At 36.1% G+C, this 20,665-nt stretch overlaps 4 protein-coding genes across 4 annotated transcripts; 2 read left to right on the forward strand and 2 right to left on the reverse strand.

Moving 5' to 3' along the window:
• The first annotated feature begins 1,179 nt into the window (after nt 1–1,179).
• On the forward strand, nt 1,180–4,389 carry LOC18607757 (protein RER1A). Its single transcript, XM_018115344.2, has 4 exons — nt 1,180–1,337; nt 2,024–2,392; nt 3,557–3,737; nt 3,894–4,389. Exons 2-4 carry the CDS (start codon nt 2,043–2,045, stop codon nt 3,945–3,947), a joined length of 585 nt encoding a protein of 194 aa, XP_017970833.2. The 5' UTR covers nt 1,180–1,337; nt 2,024–2,042; the 3' UTR covers nt 3,948–4,389.
• A 538-nt stretch (nt 4,390–4,927) lies between these two features.
• Nucleotides 4,928–9,946, forward strand: LOC18607758 (FtsJ-like methyltransferase family protein). Its single transcript, XM_007042092.3, has 10 exons — nt 4,928–5,528; nt 5,617–5,775; nt 5,878–5,924; nt 6,143–6,299; nt 6,385–6,446; nt 6,673–6,865; nt 7,207–7,296; nt 7,841–7,983; nt 8,086–8,203; nt 8,671–9,946. Exons 1-10 carry the CDS (start codon nt 5,007–5,009, stop codon nt 9,727–9,729), a joined length of 2,550 nt encoding a protein of 849 aa, XP_007042154.3. The 5' UTR covers nt 4,928–5,006; the 3' UTR covers nt 9,730–9,946.
• Nucleotides 9,947–10,352: 406 nt separating this feature from the next.
• On the reverse strand, nt 10,353–13,318 carry LOC18607759 (phenylcoumaran benzylic ether reductase POP1). The gene is made up of 5 exons (XM_007042093.3): nt 13,001–13,318; nt 12,779–12,913; nt 12,465–12,702; nt 10,836–11,039; nt 10,353–10,724 (listed from the first exon to the last, which is right to left on the reverse strand). Exons 1-5 carry the CDS (start codon nt 13,181–13,183, stop codon nt 10,558–10,560), a joined length of 927 nt encoding a protein of 308 aa, XP_007042155.1. The 5' UTR covers nt 13,184–13,318; the 3' UTR covers nt 10,353–10,557.
• Nucleotides 13,319–14,219: 901 nt separating this feature from the next.
• Nucleotides 14,220–16,681, reverse strand: LOC18607760 (NmrA-like negative transcriptional regulator family protein). Its single transcript, XM_018114612.2, has 5 exons — nt 16,424–16,681; nt 16,202–16,336; nt 15,643–15,880; nt 15,343–15,546; nt 14,220–14,621 (listed from the first exon to the last, which is right to left on the reverse strand). The coding sequence occupies exons 1-5, from the start codon at nt 16,604–16,606 to the stop codon at nt 14,458–14,460; spliced, it is 924 nt and encodes a 307-aa protein (XP_017970101.2). The 5' UTR covers nt 16,607–16,681; the 3' UTR covers nt 14,220–14,457.
• Nucleotides 16,682–20,665: the final 3,984 nt, after the last annotated feature.

The raw sequence follows: 20,665 nt of genomic DNA on the forward strand, positions 1-20,665 counted from the left end.
TTTAAAGGATAAGATTTAATGTTTCAAAATCCCCAATCCATTTTGATTTCTTCACATGTGTTTAAAAAGAAAAATATTTCTTTAAAAAAGTTTATTTTTATAGCTTGAGTTTTAATTATAAAACTAACTTTAAATCCTCACCAATTGGTGAGACCTATCAAACATTTTCTGAATTAGCAAAAGAAAAAAAAGTTAATTTTATGAATAATCTATCAAATATTTGACAAATGCATCTTTTTATTAAGGATGTCAAAATATGTACCTTATAATCAAACACTTTGGATTACTGAATCCAAACCAATTAAATAAGATTAGAGTATCTTATAATTAGGTTTGAGGCATAAAATCACGTTTTATTATAATTTGGATAAGATTCGAGTGGTGATTTTAAAGTAACTATTATTGAACTCAACTATAAATAATTATTGTTAATATTAAATTTTAATTATATATAACAATTATTTTTTATTTATTAATTAATATATTATTTACTAAAATTCATTAATATTCTTGATATAATTTTAAAATTTAATTTTATTTTTGTATGAATTAACTTTAAATTATTAATTTAATTTTCAAATAATTAATGGATAGTATATAAGAAATTCATACACAAATTCAAAAAGAATTCAAAAAATTAATAAGATATTTATAAAATTCGAATAATTTATCAAAAAATAGAATTTATGTTAGAGTATTTTAAGACAAACAAAATATCTATTTTTTATAACTAATTTTACAAAAAAAATTATCAAAAAATTAAAAGACTTAAAATTCTCTTTCACCCATTTTTATTTGACTGTAAATCAGTTCAATTAATTTTTCCAGTCACATCTTGACAATCATCCAAGTCCAAACGAATCCTTTTCAGCTCATATAGAAATCATAAAAAAAAAAAAAAAACTCTTAACCAGTTGTCAAATTTAATTTATTTAATTAATATAATAATTTACAGATTTATTGAAATTAGAAAAGTAAACAAATCTTGACAAAAAATTACTAAAACAAAACACATGGCAAAAACCGCGGCATAGAAAAACGAAAAAGCATATTCCTTTTTCGCAAGCTCCGGTTCTTTAACTACTGTTTTCAAGCCGCGTCACTGTCGGTAAACAAAAAAGTAAACGACCCAATTTCCCCGTCTAACGGTAAAAACTCCTAGTAAGAAAAAAAAAAAAAAAAGTAAACGAAGTGAAAATACCTATAAAAATAATAATAATAAAAAAAAAACCCATCTCCAAATAGATCTGCTTCTGCTTGGTTTTCGCTTCCTCTTATCAGAAAAGAAAGGAGAAAATTTTCAGAGTCCCAAGCTTAACAACGGAGAGTCCTCCGAGGTTAGCCTTTTTCTGCCCTTCTTCGACTCTAAAAATCGTGTGCTTTATATTACCATATTTTATTGGTTGTTATTTCTATTGATCGTAACGTGTCCTTTTTAAGTATTGAACCATTTCTTCATGTTGATAGTAGATTCTTTTATTCAACGATTTTATGGTTACGTAAATCTAGGGTTTTGGTTGTTCTGGATCTGGGTTTTCATGCTTAGTTGTTCTTATTGAAGGACGTGCTCGATTTGTATTTTGATAGACACTAGGTTCTTGTTTTGTTGGTGATAAAGCTGAGGGGAAGTTTTGGGATCTCATGTTCTTTTGGTATTGTTTTGGGTTTGGTGATGGTAGTGGGTTATTTCTTGCGTTCAGTTGACGGGTTTTTGTTTTTATCTCTGTTCCGAGATTCTGGGCATGAAATGTTTATGCATTTTCTTGGTAAACAAACATAGGATTAGGGTTTTCCTTAAATTGGATTCATTGATTGAAAATGGCTAGCTGTTTTGCTTTATCTTTTGTTGCACATGGTCGTACGTGGTGATATCTGATGATTTACAGCTATTAGTGCTTAAATTGAATTGAATGTTTACTTTAAGTATCAAGTTCACTGAGTGTTGACTTATAACTACGATGTTTTTGGGAACTTAATGTATTTTTTGTGTTTAAGCTGATTGGGTCTTTCTCTTATGGTGTAGGATTTGAAGCTAATATTGAATGGAGGGAATTGGAGGCGACGGTGCATCAGTGGCATCACCTTTGCCTCAATGGGGGCATGATGCTTGGAGGATGTATCAGTATTATCTGGATAAGACTACTCCTCATACAGCTTATAGGTGGATTGGAACCTTTGTTATAGCAGCTATCTACTGTTTGCGGGTCTATTATGTTCAAGGGTTTTACATAGTTTCATATGGACTTGGGATCTACCTGCTGAATTTGCTAATTGGGTTTTTGTCTCCTCTGGTCGATCCTGAAATTGAAGCTTCTGATGGGCCTTTACTGCCAACAAAAGGTTCAGATGAATTCAAGCCGTTTATTCGTAGGCTACCTGAGTTTAAGTTCTGGTAATTGAAAATTTATCTTTGGTTTCTTATCTGTTATGATGCTTTACGTGTTACAGAAGCAATTTATTAGTGGTGTTTGTTCCTTTTTGTGGTCTGTGCCAAAATCTTTTGTGATATGGTTTATTAAGGGAAACCATCTACTCAAGGTTCATTGACCTATTTAGGCAAAGTCATAAACACTGTCTGATCTTTGAGATAAAATAGAAACATGCCCTTTGTTATTTACCAAAAAAGGGAATAGATATGTGGAAACATGTGATGCTCATGTAAATGGTGTGATCCAGCAGCATATTAATATCAGCTTTCTGGTTTCTCTAGAGAAAGTTCAGAAGCTCGTGAGATCTTTTATGCGTTCTGATCATTTATGAAACTCAGGGAATGTTATGCATGTTTTAAGATTTTAGCTTAAGATAGATTACTTCATGGTGGGTTTGATGATAATAGCTTGTATTTAATTGAAATCAAGGTCTTAGTTATTCTTCTTCGCTGTTTGTACTTTGTAAATCTTTGATGGACTTAAAAATAATATAAAGGGTTATAACATGCAAAACAAGTGATACTTCTAGTAAGACTTTCTGTAACAACAATCTTGCATTACATGCATAATTGACAACCAGCAGCCATGTTTTTCTCCTCTAGTTACCTAATTTGGTCTGCGCAGATTTTACATGACCTCAAGTTCACCCTACCGTTACTTGGTGGCATGTCATATGCCTAGTTTGCACCCGGGCCTTCCTTTCTCTTTACCTTTATATACCTCAAATGAAAAGTATCATAATGGTTCAGAAATCTACTATAATGTTTCCGATTGTGGGAACGTAGGAGAATATGCTTGAAAGCATTTGCTCCTCTGTCAATTTCATTAGCCATTACCTTGTCATTGTCAATCACTCGATCTCATGCGATTCACTGTTTTCTTAGAATGTAGAATCTTTAAATTTTGTTTGTTTTGCCGAAGAATTGCAGCTTAGAAAAGTATTTCTGTTTATAGCATAGAAATGTGCAACTAATTGTGAGTGGAACTAAGTCATTTGCTAGAGTCCATCATACTTCTTCATCCATTGGGAAGTTTCATGTCTTACTTGAGATCTGTTTGAATTTGTGCTTAGTGAATGGGTATGTAAGTATGGATATAATACTTCTTTTGTTTTATTGTTATTGCAGGTACTCCATGACAAAGGCTTTCTGCATAGCATTTGTCATGACTTTCTTTTCCGTATTTGATGTTCCTGTCTTTTGGCCTATATTGCTTTGTTATTGGATTGTTCTCTTTGTCCTTACAATGAGGCGTCAGATTGCACACATGATCAAATACAAGTATATCCCATTCAACATTGGAAAGCAGGTCAGCTTCCAATGAAAAAATGATTTCTACTTTTATAGTTTCAACCATATCAGCAAGCACCTTTCACTGGTACTTCTAATTATGAGTGGCAGCAGGGAAGTCTCTAACATTTGCATTCTTGAAAGATAAACAGTGTTTTTCTTCTCTCTTTGACAGAAATACACTGGTAAGAAAGCTTCTGCAAGTAGCAGTGGCTCCCGCGGGGATTGAAGCTTTGGCTGGTTCACAGGGGAAATGGTAAAGGACCTGGTGGAAGAAGGAAAAGTAGGCATTCTGAAGATTCATGATAATTGATTTCACCTTTGGAAGACAGGCATTTGTGTTATTATGGATTTTTTAATATGCAGTTACTACAAACATAAGTTCAGTTGTCCCTGTGAAGAAGTGCTGACGTCGCAGAACTGAAACTTTATTGTTTATACAAATGGTTTTGGAGATTTGATCAAAGTTTTTGGGATTATTGGGCAGTAATTTGTACAACAAAATATCGTTCCCTGATCTCATCTACGTTACTTGATTTGTAGTGACAAGACCAAATTTCTTATTAGGAGACATACCTGGCAGATTGTAGGCGTTTATTTTTCTTTTGTACTTGACGGGTGCAAGAGCAAAACTGCAGTTTTTCCTTAATGCATTGCACATTTATCCACAATTTCAATTGGGGTCCAGTTTTTCACAACTGGGGTATCAAGTTCCGGTAACTCAAGTATTTGAAGAGGGAGATAAGATTATGTTTCTTCAACCTGTAGGTGTGTGGACATGTGTTTCCTTGGGAACTGACCCATTTTCTTCGCATCTGATAGCAATAATATGGGCTTACTCACCAGTCACCACCTTTCCTTAATTGTATGTTCATTTTTTTCACTTCCATTAAGAATTAGAGGGAAGAACCTATAAGCATTCTTATACTGTGATTTCTCAGAAAGATGATACTGTATCTGTCCTATAGTATGTATTTGCAAAAAAAGGCTGTCTAAATAGAAAATTAATCTCACATGCTTCCCCTGTTTTGTTTGTATATTCTAATTCCACATAAATTTTCACTTACCAAGTTATTAAGAGCTTGGGCCTAATCAGCTGGGAACCCCACTCACCCAGGCTCAAGCCCAAATGGTAAAGACCCAAAGATAAAATGCAAAACCCTAAACCCAGGGAGTCGGTTTGATTGTTTTCAGATATAACCCCCTAAGACCTCACTTCCTATTTTCCCCCCTTCTTCTCCTTGCTCAGATATTTTCCCTTCTTATTCGATCCGAGTGAAGAAAGGATATGGGTAAAGTGAAAGGAAAGCATAGGTTAGATAAGTACTACCAACTTGCCAAGGAACACGGCTACCGTTCCAGAGCATCATGGAAGCTAGTCCAACTCGACTCCAAGTTCTCCTTTTTAAATTCTGCCCACGCCGTCCTCGACCTCTGCGCCGCCCCTGGTGGTTGGATGCAGGTTGCTGTCCAGAGAGTTCCTGTTGGCAGCCTCGTACTCGGTCTCGACCTTGTTCCCATCGCCCCAATACGAGGTGCCATCGCCCTCCAACAAGACATAACCAAATCCGAATGTAAGTCCAAAATTAAACGGGTCATGGAAGAGCATGGGGCCCCGGCTTTTGATGTGGTTTTGCATGATGGATCCCCTAATGTTGGTGGAGCCTGGGCTCAGGAGGCAATGAGCCAAAATGCTTTGGTTATTGATTCTGTTAAGCTGGCTACCCAGTTCTTGGCTCCCAAGGGCACTTTTGTTACTAAGGTTTTTAGGTCCCAAGACTATAGTTCTGTTCTCTATTGTCTCAAGCAGGTGATTATTTTCCTTCGTTTTTTTAAGATATGATCATATCTCTGTAAAGTTTTGTTCTTCCTTGATATGTGTATTTGGTTGGCTTCAGTTATTTGAAAAGGTTGAGGTCGATAAACCCGCAGCTAGTCGTTCAGCATCAGCTGAGATTTATCTTTTGGGCCTGAGGTATAAAGCCCCTGCAAAGATTGATCCACGTCTTCTTGACGTCAAGCATCTATTTCAGGGATCAGTAGAACCACAGAAGAAGGTTTTTATTTTATTTTGGAGTTTCAAAGTCTCTTAAAAGATAACTTCTTCCTTTGATTGAGTCTCTGCTAATTTTGTTCTTTCTACCAAATACTTGATGTAGGTGATTGATGTACTTAGGGTAACAAAACAAAAGAGACACCGTGATGGGTAAGCTTTCCCTTTACCCTACAGCTATGTGAACTAAATAAAATGAGTTTCTGATAATAAGTCAGATAAACAAATTTGCTGCTTGTTAGCAATGACTGAACAAGTTAATAGCATGTACAAGAAAATTAGAAATTTTTTTCATTAATGTTTGTGTTTGTGGATATTGTTTCAAGTGGGATCTATGTTATGCTTTGTTGCTAACTAGGTTCAATTTACAGTTATGAAGATGGAGAGACAATCTCAAAGAAGGTGTCTACAGCTGCTGACTTCATTAGGTCTGACTCTCCTCTTGAAATCCTAGGTTCAGTTACTTCCATAACCTTTGGCGATCCAGCTTCATTGCCTATTAAGGATCACAGTTCTACCACAGAAGAGGTAATTATTTTTGTGTATTGTTATTGTTTACCTTGCCTTCAATCTTTCCAGGTTTTGATTGCTTATTTTGCTGCTGTCTGTCCAGATCAAAGCTCTTTGTGATGATTTGCGTGTTTTGGGAAAGCAAGATTTCAAGTGCCTTTTGAAGTAAGTAACACAATTCTGTTTACATTTCCCCTTTTGAAATTTTCAAATCTAAACAACTTGTGAGAATATGAAAGTCAGTGTAAGCAAGTTTTAATCAATGCACTTGTTCATAATATTTTGAGTGGGAGCTTGATAAGGGAAGAATGCTAGATTTTTGTGCATATATAAATGTATTACATGGCACCGTTCCCTTGTTTTGATATTATCATGTTTGTTTTTCATGTAGGTGGCGGTTGCAATTGAGAAAAGCTTTGTCTCCTTCAGAAAAGGCTACTTCTTCCACCCCTGCCACAGATGTTGACAAAGGGGAAGAAGAGAACGAAGATGATAAATTACTCAATGAAATGGAGGAGCTCACATATGCTATGGAACGTAAGAAGAAAAGAGCAAAGAAGCTTGTAGCAAAAAGACAAGCTAAGGTTTATTTCCTTGCTCAGATATCTCTGGTCCCTGTATCTATTTCTTAGTGCATTTACAACATAATAGAAACCATGAAATGGAACAAATTTATTGATTTTACCATGGTTTTGTATCTACAGGATAGTAGTGATAGTAGCTAAATGATACATGGTTTTCTTTTCCCTTTATTTTTGAAAAAATTAAGAAATCATTTATAGATTTGGTACTAATGTTTCAGATACCTATGGTGTTCTATATTGGTCCTTACTGTTGGAAATTTCATGTTCCTTCTCTAGTTTTAAACTCTAGGATGTTGCCATGCACTCATTTAGTTGCTGCTTCTTGCCTCATTGTTTTGCAGGATAAATCACGGAAGGCAACAGGAATGCAAATAGATGCCCTGGAAGATGGTTATATTGATCATGAGTTGTTTTCTTTGTCTTCAATCAAGGTTTGCTTTTGATCAAAAGACTTCAAATTAGGAAACTCAATGTTTATTCCATAACAAGTTAAAAAAAAAAAAAAAGAGGCTAGTCTAAACAAACATCTAAAACAAAATTATTGGACTTAAGACCGCAGTTATGTCATTTAACCAAAGGCATAGTTCACATTTAACCTTTCCAAGCCCCTTTATTATGGGCTAAACCATGGCATCATCTGATGTTTAACCTTATTGTCCATGATATGCTGTTTTGAACAAGAGGCATGTTTTGCTCTTAACATCTTTTCTTCCAGTTATGTGTTGGCATCTGTCTGTTTGTTAACTGAAGTGTTTCTTGAGCTAGACTATTTGTCATGATAAAATGAAGCCTTTCCTTTATTGTCTGGAAACTGTAGGATTATTGAATGAAGTCACCACTGCCCTTCATATTTCCTTTTAAACTGATGTTTATAGTAGTCATTCTTTGGTATTTCCTAAAAAATTGACTTAGATTTTCGTCGAAGCTTTTTTCTTTAGATAAAGTTTATTGATGCTAGTCCATTAATGCCTTTAGGGTAAGAAAGATCTAGCAGCAGTTGACTCCACTGAGTATGATGATGGGAATAATGACTTAAGGGGTAGCGAAGATGAAGAAAACCAGGACAAAACTGAAGAGGAGTCATCCAGTGATATTGATTCTGATGAAGAACGCAGAAGGTTGGTTGCCCTGATTCTTAGTTATAACTGGGGTTTGATTTGAGCAATATATAATTTCTAACATTCTCTGTATGTAAATCAATCTTGTAATTTTGATGCTAGATATGATGAACAAATCGAAGAGATTCTTGATCACGCTTATGAACAGTATGTGGCCAAAAAGGATGGAAGCACAAAGCAGAGGAAGCGTGCAAAAGAAGCCTACTCTGACCAGTTGGAGGTATGAAACTCTTGTAGTGTGTAATTGAGAACTCAACATGTTCAGCATTATCACAAACTTTAAACTCACATGTATAATGTGCAATCTTTTATTTATTTGCCTGACATTCTAAAATGATCATGTATGCCATGTTTGTTCAGTGTCTGATTTTGAAGGCCTTGTTCTGTGTTCTATTCACAAATTCCCTCACTTTCGCTCTCTCATTCTCTCTCTTTTCAGTTTCCTCTTCCACCCCCCTTTTTCTCGCATTTGCATGCATAGTCCCCCCTAGGTTGCTCTATCTAGTACAATTTTTTTCTTCCCCTATGCTTCCTAACTTCATATTCTATCCATATGAATTTTTGTTTTCCCAGTGCTATTATCATTCTTTCTTATTTATGCTGTTAATACAGCATGGATAATGGTTGATTTTAAAAGCTGACCAAATTTTTACTGATTAGATTGAATTTCTCTTCTCGGCTGTGCAGGGTGGTGATGGTGATGATATCATTCTTTCCGATCATGATTCAGACAAGGACGAGGCTGATCCTGAAGCAAATCCTCTCTTGGTACCACTGGATGATGGGGAAGGACCAACTCAGGAGGAGATTACAAACAGGTGGTTTGGTCAGGATATTTTTGCTGAAGCTGTAGAGCAGGGAGATTTAGGGAAGTATGACAGTGATGATGCAATGGAGGTTGATAACCAAGTGGACAGGCTACCTGTTCCTGAGAGGGCCAAAGAAAAGAAAAGGCAGGATGAAAGACAAATCGCTGACAAGGTCAAGGAAAAGAAAACAAACAATGCTTCAGGCCTCAATCGTAGTCAACTCCAGGCTCCTAGGGCGGAGGATGATTTTGAGATTGTCCCTGCTCCAGCTACAGATTCAAGTGATGATTCGTCTTCAGATGACTCAGAGGATGAAGATGTTGATACAAAAGCTGAGATATTGGCTTGTGCGAAGAAGATGCTCAGGAAAAAGCAAAGGGAGCAAATTCTTGATGATGCTTATAATAAATATATGTTTGATTATGAGGGTTTACCCAAGTGGTTCTTAGAGGAGGAGAGGAGACACCACCAACCAATTAAGCCTGTTACGAAAGAAGAGATTGCTGCAATGCGAGCACAATTCAAAGAGATCAATGCTCGACCTGCTAAGAAAGTTGCAGAGGCAAAGGCTAGAAAGAAGCGGGTAGCAATGAAAAAGCTTGAGAAGGTTCGACAGAAAGCAAATAGTATATCAGACCAAACTGACATCTCTGATCGGTCAAAGAGGAAGCAAATTGAACAACTATACAAGAAGGCTATGCCCAAAAAGATCCAAAAGGAATATGTGGTTGCGAAGAAGGGCGTACAAGTCAAGGCTGGCAAAGGGAAAGTCCTTGTTGATCGGCGGATGAAAAAGGATTCGAGGGCACGCGGAATGCGTAAATCAGGAAAAGGTGGTTCAAAGAAGGGAAAGAACGGAAAAGTTAGGAAAGGCAAAGGATCCGTTAAGGCTTCAGGGAACAAGGAAAACAAAGGGAAAAAAGGTGTGCGCGCATGACTGAACAATTGAAGTTCTGATGGATACATTTCAGATAAAATTGAAGATGAACAACATATACATTTTTGTTTTGTTCTTTAAAATATTTTATCCATTTTGTTGGGGTTGATTGATAAAATTAAGTACGATGTTTTGATGTTTTGAGTATTGATTCAAGGTGTAATTGTGATGAATGAGGAGCTGTAGATGTTTTACAGTCCCGAAAATTTTCCTTCTACCTTTCTCTTCTCTGACCAGATTTCTTACATACATATTTATCCACAACTGGAAGGATATAACCTCTTAGACATGCTGAATCCGTCTTTCCGTCGTGAAATTCAGATTGCTAGAACCCATCGGCCTGTTATATTTTATACGTGAATTCAGTTTTGCCCTGCACCCTGCAGCTCAACTTATTTAATTTCTGTTTTCTTCAATCTTTCATTTCTTCTTTCACATTCAATTTTAAAACTTATCATTTTCTAATCCTTTTTGCTTTCTCCATTGTTTTTACTCTATACCTACACATGGCGGCTTTTTTTGCTTGCTTGTTCGTCAAGTTTAAACATGTTCCCGCTGCTGGAGTTTTGCCTCTTAATAGGAAAAAGTAGCAGTTTAAAACTAAGGCAATTGCAGAGAAAGAGTGAAGGTAGATGCGAAGGCAACAGATAATTCCTTCACAAGCAGTTGATTATTTTCCTAAGTTTAATTCTTAGCAAACTGGAAGTCCAGCACCCACTAATACACATCCTAACTTGGCTAGCAACTTACAAAGTCTGCCAGAATAGCACAAGCAGAGAGAACAGTATCTACTTATTTATTCAGACGATGGACGTCGATGCAGGAGGATCAGACAAACTGATCAAGATACTCTTCAACGGTAGTATACTTGACATCCGGGTACAGCTCCGAAGCCTCAACTCCAAATGAAGGTTCAATTTCAAAGTTGGTGTGATCTCCTTTGACAAAAACAGAGTGTCTGATTGACAATATCACATTCAGTGGAACGGCAGCTTCTGCAAGAAAGGGAAATTATCCAATGCTTAATTAGCCAATTTCAACAAATCTCAAAACTAATTCCTTGGATGGGTTTTGTCCAAATTTTACAAAACGAATTTCTCACTGACCTTGAATGTTTTTCAGCAGTTGTTCTTCTGAAACATAGCTCCTCTCAAGGGTTCTGCCAATCTTCTTTTCCCACAAGGAGACAAGATCATTGAATGAATACGTGTTGAGAGGGGGTCTAATGTAGAGGATTTTGTTCAGGGTTCTGGGATCATCCACAGCTTTGATAGTATATGTGCCTATATCATCTTCCTTGTTGAAAACAGCTGCAAATCAAAACATGAAGATGTAAAGTATGCTGGCGCTCTAGACACCAATCATTTGTTGGCAGGCTGCAATTGATCCAATCAATTTTGTTTACCTTACAAAACTTTTGGTGTAGTATTTTCCTCCTTCCCAAAAAGGTTATCGAAAGAGTCACCTAACTTTGCTCTGCCTTTTTCTGGAAAGGCTAAAGAGAGTGATGCTAGGGGATCCAGAGTTCGTTGGGATTTTATCTGTCATCCTAAAACAGAAGGTGGTTTGGGGCTAAAGGACATCTATGTGGAACACATCCTATTCTCTAGCCAATATGGATGCTCCTTTCTCAAGCAGGATCCGTATGGGTAGCTTGGGTAAAGGCTTATGATTTTGAGAGCAAAAGATTTCTGGCAAGTGCAACCATCTACAAGCAATAGCTAGGCTTGGAGGAAATTGCTCAAGCTTGGGTCTTTAGCAAATTCCCTTATGGACTTCATTCTCAATGGAGTAAAACAGACTTTGGAGCCTACATGGTTGGTCTCTAATTCTGGCAAATATAATGCTTCTGAGACTTGCAATACCATTCGGCATCACCAACCTAAAGTAGACTGGTACAGGCTTCTCTGGTTCCCAATTAACCTTCCCAAGCATGGTATAATTAGTTGGATGGCTATCCTAGAAAAACTGCCTACCCTGCACAGGCTTTCATCTTGGAATCTTCCTATTACAGATGACATGTTTTATTTCGGTAAACAAGCTGCAGAAGACAGAGATCACTCGTTCTTTTCTTATCTTTTTTCTAACCAGGTTTGGAGTAAAGTGCTGGTTTGTTCTGATATTCCTAGATCTGTTGAATTCCATTGTGCTAAACAGTTGAAAGGGAAATCTCTTCCTGTGATCATCCTCAAAAATTGCCAGGAAAACTAATATCTACTTTCTCTGGATCGAAAGGAATAATAGGAAATTTGGAAGTAGGCTCATGATGCTGATGAAGGCTTTAACTGTATAGTGGAATCTGTCAGCTTCAAGTTGCATAATTGCTCCCAACAGATCAAAGCAGGACATGCCCTTCTTTGTCTTAATTAGAGAATTCCTTTTGATACCTTGTAAATAATATTTAAGACAATTATGCTGTATAGTTGTTGTACAGTTTTTTTTGGCTGGTTATTTGCCCTGCTTCTTGGATAAATATACTGCCCATTTATCCCAAAAAAAAAAAAAAAACAGAAAGAAGATGTAAATTATGGGTTTTATCACAATCTTTGCCATAACATTTCTCTGATTGTTAACCCTGGTTTCACAGCCAAGCCCAAACAATGAAATAAAGGAGCTGATTTTTCTGTCAAATAGTTTGATCAACCATGTGCCCTAATTAGCATCTAATCTCCAATTTCGGTTCCACCATCAACAACTTAATAAGCATAAAAATTAAACGAAAAATAGAAGCTCACCTTTGGCATTTCCATCCCCTAAAATGATGACTTTATCTCTTGGGGGTGCGGTGGCTGCAGGTTGTGACAAAGTGGGAAGGAAATATCCGGCGAAAAAATTCGACGACACGTAGGTGTAGGGTATTCCTTGAGCTTCGACGGCTCGTCGGATTTTAGCCTTTGTAGCAAAGGCTGTTTTCGCCGGCTCCACCGCATGCACACGGTCCACGTCATTTCCAAATTCCGAAGGAAAAAATCTCTGCAAAATACCAAAAAATAAAGAAAAATCAAAGAACGTATATATGAGAATCAATGAAATTATAGCAAACTTTTACCTTAACATTGCCAGCTTCTTTAATGGCAGCGATGATCTTGTCTTGATCAACTAGCTGGGCGTGACCAACTGTTGATATCACCACGTCCACCTGCTTTATCGCCTTTACCAAGCTCTCATGATCGTACAAATCTCCCTACATGCATAACAAAGAAAACTTCTTTTCATCCTAACGAACCGACATGAAAGATTGGCGGGAAAAAAGAAACGAACAGTTACGCACGTGAAGGAAATTGACTCCTAAGGTTTTAAAAGTGTCGACGGTGTTGGATTTGGCAGGGTTCGAGAGGGTGGCTTCCCTAACCAGAACAAACGTAGGGTGACCGGCTTTTGCACTCGCTTCCACTATGAACTTACCGATGTACCCCGTGCCTCCGATCACCAGAATCTTGCTTTTCTCCGCCATCGGAAAGGTATAATCCGGCAACGTCGTGATTGAGAGAAAGAGAGAAATGTGAAAGAGACGTTACGGGTATGCTCTTGTCTCAACGGACGAGTAGATAAATATCCATCTGTACTGTAAACTGAGAAGGCTGGAACTAGAAGCGCTTGCTAGGTGCGCAATTACTCAAATGCCTTCCATGATTTTGCTACAATCCCCAAAATGCGTCTTGATTCATCTTGTTTTAGGCTTTGATGGGTCTTAATTTGCATTCACAAGGGAATAGTGGACAGAAGACGCTGTTGCAAATTTGGACCAATGAGGAGTTTAGTCTTAGAGCTACAAAATCCTTCCTTGTTTTGATTCAATTTGAGTTTGTTTATGATGCGGTAATCTGTCTAGATTCATTCCTTTTCTTATGGGGGTTTTAGACTGATATCCTCACTAGTATTATAATTAATATAAATGATATTTTAATTTAATACTCAATGTCACGATGTTAGAAGAAAAGAGAATCGTGAATTTCGTGTCAATTGTGAAATAAAGTAAAATTAGATATTTAAATGTTCACAATTTTTTCTAAAACAAAATCCTTGAAGATCAATGATTTATGAAAACAATATCGATACACTCAATCATATATATAAATTAATTTGAAATACATACCAAATAAAATATTCGATGAACCCTTTTTATATATATATATATATATATATATAAAGATAATTTTACAAATCTATAACTAATATTTTTTAAATTTATGAATAAAAGAGGAAAAAAATTAATTATCATCACTTTATGCCTATTTTGTCATTTCCAATAATAAGAGAAAAAAATTCTCATTTGAAATCATTGATCTTCCTTTCTTTCACAATACCATTTCTACTCGTCTACTATGAATTCATTCGTTTAAAGGCTCCGCAGACATAGGATTTCGCAAGAGTGGGTTAGGCGTGTACTTAAATGTTGCCCACCTATAAACTGAACTAGAATTGTTAGGTAATAGTGAACGCATGGTAGTATATGACTAGACAGTAGGGGCATTGAAGAAGGTTCAAGATAAAGAAAACTCCCAAGAGTTTTTCCAGCTCTAGTCCCTTTTGATCAGAACTCAAAAGGACAGTTTAAACATCTTCGATAATCTCAACCAAATTGATGACAGGTTTTGTTACATAATAGTACCGAAAAATTTGCCAGAAATTCCTTGACATTGCCTTTCTTCTTCTCTAGAAATCAAAAGCTCCAACCCTTCTGAATCTATTCACCATATAAAAAGTGTGGCGTACAAGTCATAATTCTCACAGTAGAGTGTCTAAATGCTCGCTGACTGTAGTGTATTTCAAGTGTGGGTACAGTTGTGTACCATCAACTCCAGCAGCCTCGATATTGAAGTACGTATGATCTCCCTTTACAAAGGCAGAATATATGAATATCATCTCCATGTTGTCTGGGTAAGGAGTCTCTGCAAATGCCACAAGCTACCTAATTTTAGTACATTTTAAAACAAAAAAGAAACAAGAATAAATTGTTTGGAAAGGCACCAACTCCCATGCCTGTTGGTCTGGAAATAATCCAAGTAAATCAAGTAAAGCTTTAACATACAAGCAAGTGAATGCATGATGTGCACTACTATGCAAGAGCCCCACTTTTGGTAGTCTTAATTTATTGTATTTCTGCTTAAGTTAGAGCCTTTCATGCATCAATTAATCTATCACCTCTAATCCAGAATCACAATGTGACCTAATGCCAAACAGAATGTAATTACGAGCATGTCAAACAGCTATAGTTGCATTATTCTGTGGTTAGGCTCTTAGGTTGGCTAGTGATACACCGAAGATATTCAATGTAGGATGATTTCTCCTACTTTCCAGTTTTCACGGACTGTATTACTTTTAAGAACTTAGTTATTCATTATCTCAAAAAAGAAAAGAACTGAGTTATTCATGGAATATAGAAGGAATCTTTAGTTGCTCCTCTGTAACCTAGATGCTGCTTAGAGTACGTACTAAATAATAACCCAGAGCTACTTCTTCCTAATCAATTAATCATGTAATTCTCCTGTTTTGCTTACAACAAGCAATAGAAGCTAAAAAATTTTCAATGCTTTTTCTAAAAGCCTCACTTTTTTCAACTTGCTAATAAGTATATTATAAACTTGCTACATAATGATACATTAGATATACCTTTGATTTTTTTAAGAAGCTCCTCTTCGGGCACATAAATCTTCTCAAGTTTCTTAGCAATTTTATTCTCCCAAATAGCTACCAGCTCATTCATGGAGTATACATTTCCAGGGGGTCTCAGATACAAAGTCTTATTAAGTGTTCTGGGATCGTCTATGGCACTGATGGTGAAAGCAGCAACATCAATATCCTTCACGAAGACAGCTGCAAGAAAACCACAGCAAAAGCACATTGCTTTACAGGTCTCCTAATTTCCATAGGAATAATTGACTTATTACTCCTAGCAGATCATCATCAAACCTTTAGCATTTCCATCTCCAAAAATAGTGACCTTGTCCTTTGGGGGAACCTTTAAGCCAGGTTGAGCTAGCCATGGAAGTAAATAACTCATCAAAAGGTTGCAGCATATGTAAGTATAAGGAATGCCTTCAGCTTCTACAAGGCGCCTAACCTCAGCTTTTCGAGAATAGAATTGATGGTCCAGGTCAGATATCTGAATTTTGTCAGGATCTACACCGAATTCGGATGGAATGAACTTCTGTTACCATTGCAATTATTAAGTTCAATTAAGAGTACGGAGTCTGTGTTATCCAAAAAGGTTAACAAAAGGATTGATATTTATTTTCTGTTAGTCGATCCAGAATATTCACAAAATACAGTGGCATTATAAAACCTCTCCAATCTAATAAACAACTAGGTAGTATAGACACAAAAATCCCTTGGCTGGTTCAATTTTGCCTATCCTACAAAGTGAAATGTACCTAGAATTTAGACAACATCCATGACCCATCAACAATAACTAACCAAGAAAAAAAAGAAAGAAATCCCTCAAAGCGAGCATGAATGAAGGGATACTAACCTTAATGCACCCAGATTCTTTAATAACCTGGATGAGTAGTTTCTGGTCAAGAGCCTGTTTTGATGGGATTGAACAGATAACTACATCCACTCGCTTCACTGCTTCCATGAGACTCTTCTCATCTTCAAGTGAGCCCTACAATCCAAATCGAAAAAAAAATAATTAGTCCTTTGGGTATCAATAAATCATAAAGAAGTAGAAGAAAACTAAAAAAGGAGTGACCTTGAGGAGAATAGCACCAGCAGTTAGAAGAAAGTTGAGTTTTTGAACTTTGTTTGGATCAGTTAAAGAGGAGTCTCTGATAAGAATAAAAGTGGGGTGACCATGTTGGAGACTAAATTTGGCTAAATGGCAACCTAATCTTCCCGTTGCTCCTATTATCAGGACCCTGCTCTTCTCCTCCATCCTTCCTCTTCTCTCTCCCCTTCACTTCGAATGGGCAGCGTGGGACTGGGAAGTGGGGAACCCTTCGATCAAACGATACCGTTTGCAAGTGTAAGTGAACAATTGAAGAACGACAACGTTTTCCTGCAGGAATTCGCGGATAAATGGGCTTTTAGCCTATTAGAATATGGAAACCTTCAGATTTATAATTTGAAACAAGATATTGCAGTAACGGAAGCCATCATGACTCTTCAAAACTGAGAATCTTTGCTATTAAAATGAAACCTGAGAACCATAACTAGTTGCAGAGACTCTCTTGTTTGTGCAAAATCAATTCAAGCATTTGTCATTTTTCTTTCGAGTTTTTTGATCTTGTTTCTTAAATGTCGAGGTGCTACTTCAAGGTGACAGATTAAGGTTCATACTTCATATATAGTGATATTTTTCTTTCTTAGGCGATTATATCAGTAACCAACAGGTCATTGAATTCTTTTATCATCAGTGACAGTGAACAGTAACTTTTAGAACATATGTGGGATGATATTTTTTTTAGATTATTTGTTGGATAGACAACAGTAATGCAATTAAGTACAAGCAGCACCAAATAACTCAATCAGTATTCCCTTGTTGATTGAACTGTTACATATATGTGGCTTACCATTGCTTGATAATTAATTTGTTTCTTGCTCCTCTTTACTCAATTTTGTTTGTTTACCCATTTGATTGTGTTCTTTTAATTTGTATCAAATCTGTTCTATTGCTTAAAAGAGAATCTTTTTGCTTTATAGGTGGGGCATTTTAAGTATTTCAACTATGAATGATCTCATGACGAAGTCTTTCCTTAGCTACGTAGAACTCATGAAACAGGCCATGAAAGACATTGAAGCCAAGGCTGACCAGGAAATGGGCCAATTGCATCCTAGAGATGCCAAATTCTTTATGTTACATTGATCAAGAATGATATGGAAGAGATTACCAATCTTCTACTTAATCTCAAGACTTAAAAAGAAGAGGCAAAGACCACTGACAGTGCAAAAGTTCTTAGGGGTGTTAGTGATAGAATAAACTCAGATATGGTTACCATTCTTTGAAAAGCAAGGAAAATATCAAAACCAGATTGGAATCAGTTGATCAATTTACTATAGAAAATCGTAATGTCTGCAAAGAAGGGAGTCATGTTGATCGAACAAGGGTCTCGGTGACTAATGGTTTGAGGGAACAGATTGTGAAAGACCACAGAGAGGGACTGAAAAGGAGGTTTCACAAAGTGACTGGACAGGAACCGAGTGAGAGGAAATGATAGAGAAGATGATTTTGGAAGGTGGTGAGCAAGAGAAAGTTTCCAAAGGGAAGGCAGAATTGGCGTTGGAGAATTCAGAAAAAGGCACTAGGCATTGAAGGCAATACAGAGGACTTTGATGGAGCTGTACCATCTTTTCCTTGACATGGCTGTCAATGATATTGAAAACAATCTGGCTCAAGGTGGTGTTCATGTTAATGGTGGGACTAATGGGTTGCTCTATGCAAAGCAAATGAAGAAGACAAGGAGTTGGGCTTGTTGGGTAGAGGCTTTAGTGCTGCTTCAGCTCTTGGTATGTATCATCATATCTTCTTTTTCCTTTTATAAAGGTTAAGTCGGATTCATTTCGAAGGAAGGAAAAATCCTTACATTTACAAAAGGGAGCAGCCGAGTTAACTGACTTTAACGTGGCTTAGAAAAAACAGCCATCAGCAGAACCTGCGAAAGGCATCAGGATTCACAAAATCTGCCAACTACCTCAAAATCTATACAACTTTGGGAACTTGACAAGTGTGACACTGTAGAGGCCCGGCCCGGCCCAAGCCCTTAAGGGTTAAAAAAATATGAGTTGGGCCGGGTCAGTTCATTTTCTACATGAACCATCAAAACCTCAACCTAACCTAATACTTACTAGCCATGGGTAGGGTTGGATCAATTTATTTTTTTAAAAAAATCATTTTTATAATTCTACTTAATAAATTTTCTATCAATAAAATTGTTTTATGTTTTAATTTATAAATTGAATAATAAAAATATGTTACAAACAAATAAATTACACAAAATACAAATAAATAAATAGATTACATAAATAAATTATAAATCTTTAATACAAACTACCATCTCATAAACATAAGTATATAATCAAATAATATAAATTTTAAGACTCATTTATATCCTTCTCAATCCTCATCCTCAAGCAAAATATTTAAATCTTATTTAGACAGTAATGATGTCTCAAGTCTGAATCATTATCAATTTATTATATAATATTCATTACCATAAAAGAAAAAAAAATAATAAATTTTAATCTAAATTAAAATTATTAATTTAACAAGTAAATATTAAAAAAATTGAAATATATAAAATAAGCACTACCATTAGTAACTAAATTATTAATTTAATATAATTAAATAAATAAATTATTAAATTAATTAAAATTATTAATTTTTTCAAATCCGCAAGGCAGGCTCGCCTCAGCCCACTGATCTAATAGACTGACCCATTTAACATCGATTTAAATATAAACCTAAATTTTCAAGCTCAGCTCGTTCTATATTTAATAAAAAATAAATCAACTTAATAGGTTAAAGTCGATTTTGACAAGTCTACGTGACAGTAATCAAACACGAAAGCAATTCGCAAGATCACTCCACAATAGAAAAATTAAGAAAGACAACCACAAGATCACTCCACAATAGAAAAAATAAGAAAGACAACCACAACCTGCAGGCCTGTTCACAGTTCTTACTTCTCTGCATGCTCGATGAGATTAGGAGAGAGTGAAATTCACCATATCCATATGAGTTTCCAAAATTGACACAGACTCCCCAGAGAATCAGAAGCAAGAAGGACAAGCTATTGAGAAAAGATATGTAACAAGTCACTTAATCTATCAACTCCCAGTTTGGCGAGGTTATCTGCTATCTATTACCTATCCTCGGAGTATATTGAATCTGCCAGTCTGCTACTTTGCCTTTGAGTACAATGTTTTGAAATATCAAATGTCGAGGTTTCCATGGAGCAGCCTTCGATTTGTTCATCCAAGTGACGGCGTTACTAGAATCGCTTTCAATGATGAGGTTCAATAAGTTTGCCCATAAGAAAAGCTGCATGGTCATCACCTCCCGTATCGCCAATACTTTCGCGAGGTTGGCATCCCCATCCAGTCTTCTGGGAAAACAACAGTTTAAACTCCCCTCATCATTACGTAGCACCCCTTCAATCCCAAAGTTTCTCGAGCAGTCTCTGGTAGCACCATCCGTTTTAAATTTGAACCAACTTTTAGATGGTCTCTTCCAAGAAACAGTCTTCTCCATGGATTTCCTCGAAGTAGACTCACTTGCAAGGAAAAGGCATACACAATGTCCATGTTGGATCCATCAACATTTGGTCACTTGGACTTGACTCACCATATAATTCTTATTTTAATAACATCGAAAACTTGCTTGGCATTTCACAATTTCTCGTCAAAAATCATTTCGTTTCTAAAGAGTCAAAATTTTCTTAACAATAGTACTTAGGGTCTATATGCATTTAAACTTGAGTTGATAAAAAAAGTTACTTCACTAGGGTTTATAAATACTGATTAAGGATAGTTAAATATTAATTAAAAATATTACATTTAGTGTACTATTGTCATTAAAATTTGGGAAAAATAATACACTAATTACAATTGTTTTCTTGAGTATCATCCCTAAACACTAATTATCATTACCCTTCATAGTAAAAAGTGAGATTTTCTGATAAAAGAAAGCCAAGAGAAATTGTCTGAATGAGATCTGTCTTTCTTTTTCAACTATTATGTCAGCATTTAAAGACCGAAATGATTGGTTAGTTGGCTGTTGCAACTAAGTAAAGGACAGACCCATGTGAGCTTGTCAAGCTCGTTTTCGAAAGAAGAGTGAGCTTTTCTTTTCTCCTGTTTCAAACCTAGCCAATGAGTAGGGTCACAAGTCACAACTCAAATGTATGGTCACAGGCAATGCCCAACACCATCTTTTCTTTTTCACCTCCATCATATTTACGCACAAATAAATATTTATCTTTTTAATTATATTTAA

Source organism: Theobroma cacao, chromosome 2, assembly GCF_053813885.1.
Source record: "Theobroma cacao isolate CCN51 chromosome 2, ASM5381388v1, whole genome shotgun sequence".
Lineage (NCBI taxonomy): Eukaryota > Viridiplantae > Streptophyta > Magnoliopsida > Malvales > Malvaceae > Theobroma > Theobroma cacao.

What these genes read in the sequence shown, in the direction of transcription:
- LOC18607757 (XM_018115344.2), top strand. Translation starts at nt 2,043, where the DNA reads ATGGAGGGAATTGGAGGCGACGGTGCATCAGTGGCATCACCTTTGCCT. An exon ending in CTACCTGAGTTTAAGTTCTG is followed by an intron (nt 2,393 to 3,556) that starts GTAATTGAAAAT and finishes TTGTTATTGCAG; the next exon opens with GTACTCCATGACAAAGGCTT. An exon ending in CATTCAACATTGGAAAGCAG is followed by an intron (nt 3,738 to 3,893) that starts GTCAGCTTCCAA and finishes TCTCTTTGACAG; the next exon opens with AAATACACTGGTAAGAAAGC.
- LOC18607758 (XM_007042092.3), top strand. Translation starts at nt 5,007, where the DNA reads ATGGGTAAAGTGAAAGGAAAGCATAGGTTAGATAAGTACTACCAACTT. An exon ending in GATTTCAAGTGCCTTTTGAA is followed by an intron (nt 6,447 to 6,672) that starts GTAAGTAACACA and finishes TTTTTCATGTAG; the next exon opens with GTGGCGGTTGCAATTGAGAA. An exon ending in TAGCAAAAAGACAAGCTAAG is followed by an intron (nt 6,866 to 7,206) that starts GTTTATTTCCTT and finishes ATTGTTTTGCAG; the next exon opens with GATAAATCACGGAAGGCAAC.
- LOC18607759 (XM_007042093.3), bottom strand. Translation starts at nt 13,183, where the DNA reads ATGGCGGAGAAAAGCAAGATTCTGGTGATCGGAGGCACGGGGTACATC. An exon ending in AAGAAGCTGGCAATGTTAAG is followed by an intron (nt 12,703 to 12,778) that starts GTAAAAGTTTGC and finishes GGTATTTTGCAG; the next exon opens with AGATTTTTTCCTTCGGAATT. An exon ending in ACTGCTGAAAAACATTCAAG is followed by an intron (nt 10,725 to 10,835) that starts GTCAGTGAGAAA and finishes CCTTTCTTGCAG; the next exon opens with AAGCTGCCGTTCCACTGAAT.
- LOC18607760 (XM_018114612.2), bottom strand. Translation starts at nt 16,606, where the DNA reads ATGGAGGAGAAGAGCAGGGTCCTGATAATAGGAGCAACGGGAAGATTA. An exon ending in AAGAATCTGGGTGCATTAAG is followed by an intron (nt 15,881 to 16,201) that starts GTTAGTATCCCT and finishes CAATGGTAACAG; the next exon opens with AAGTTCATTCCATCCGAATT. An exon ending in TGGAGATGGAAATGCTAAAG is followed by an intron (nt 15,547 to 15,642) that starts GTTTGATGATGA and finishes GTTTTCTTGCAG; the next exon opens with CTGTCTTCGTGAAGGATATT.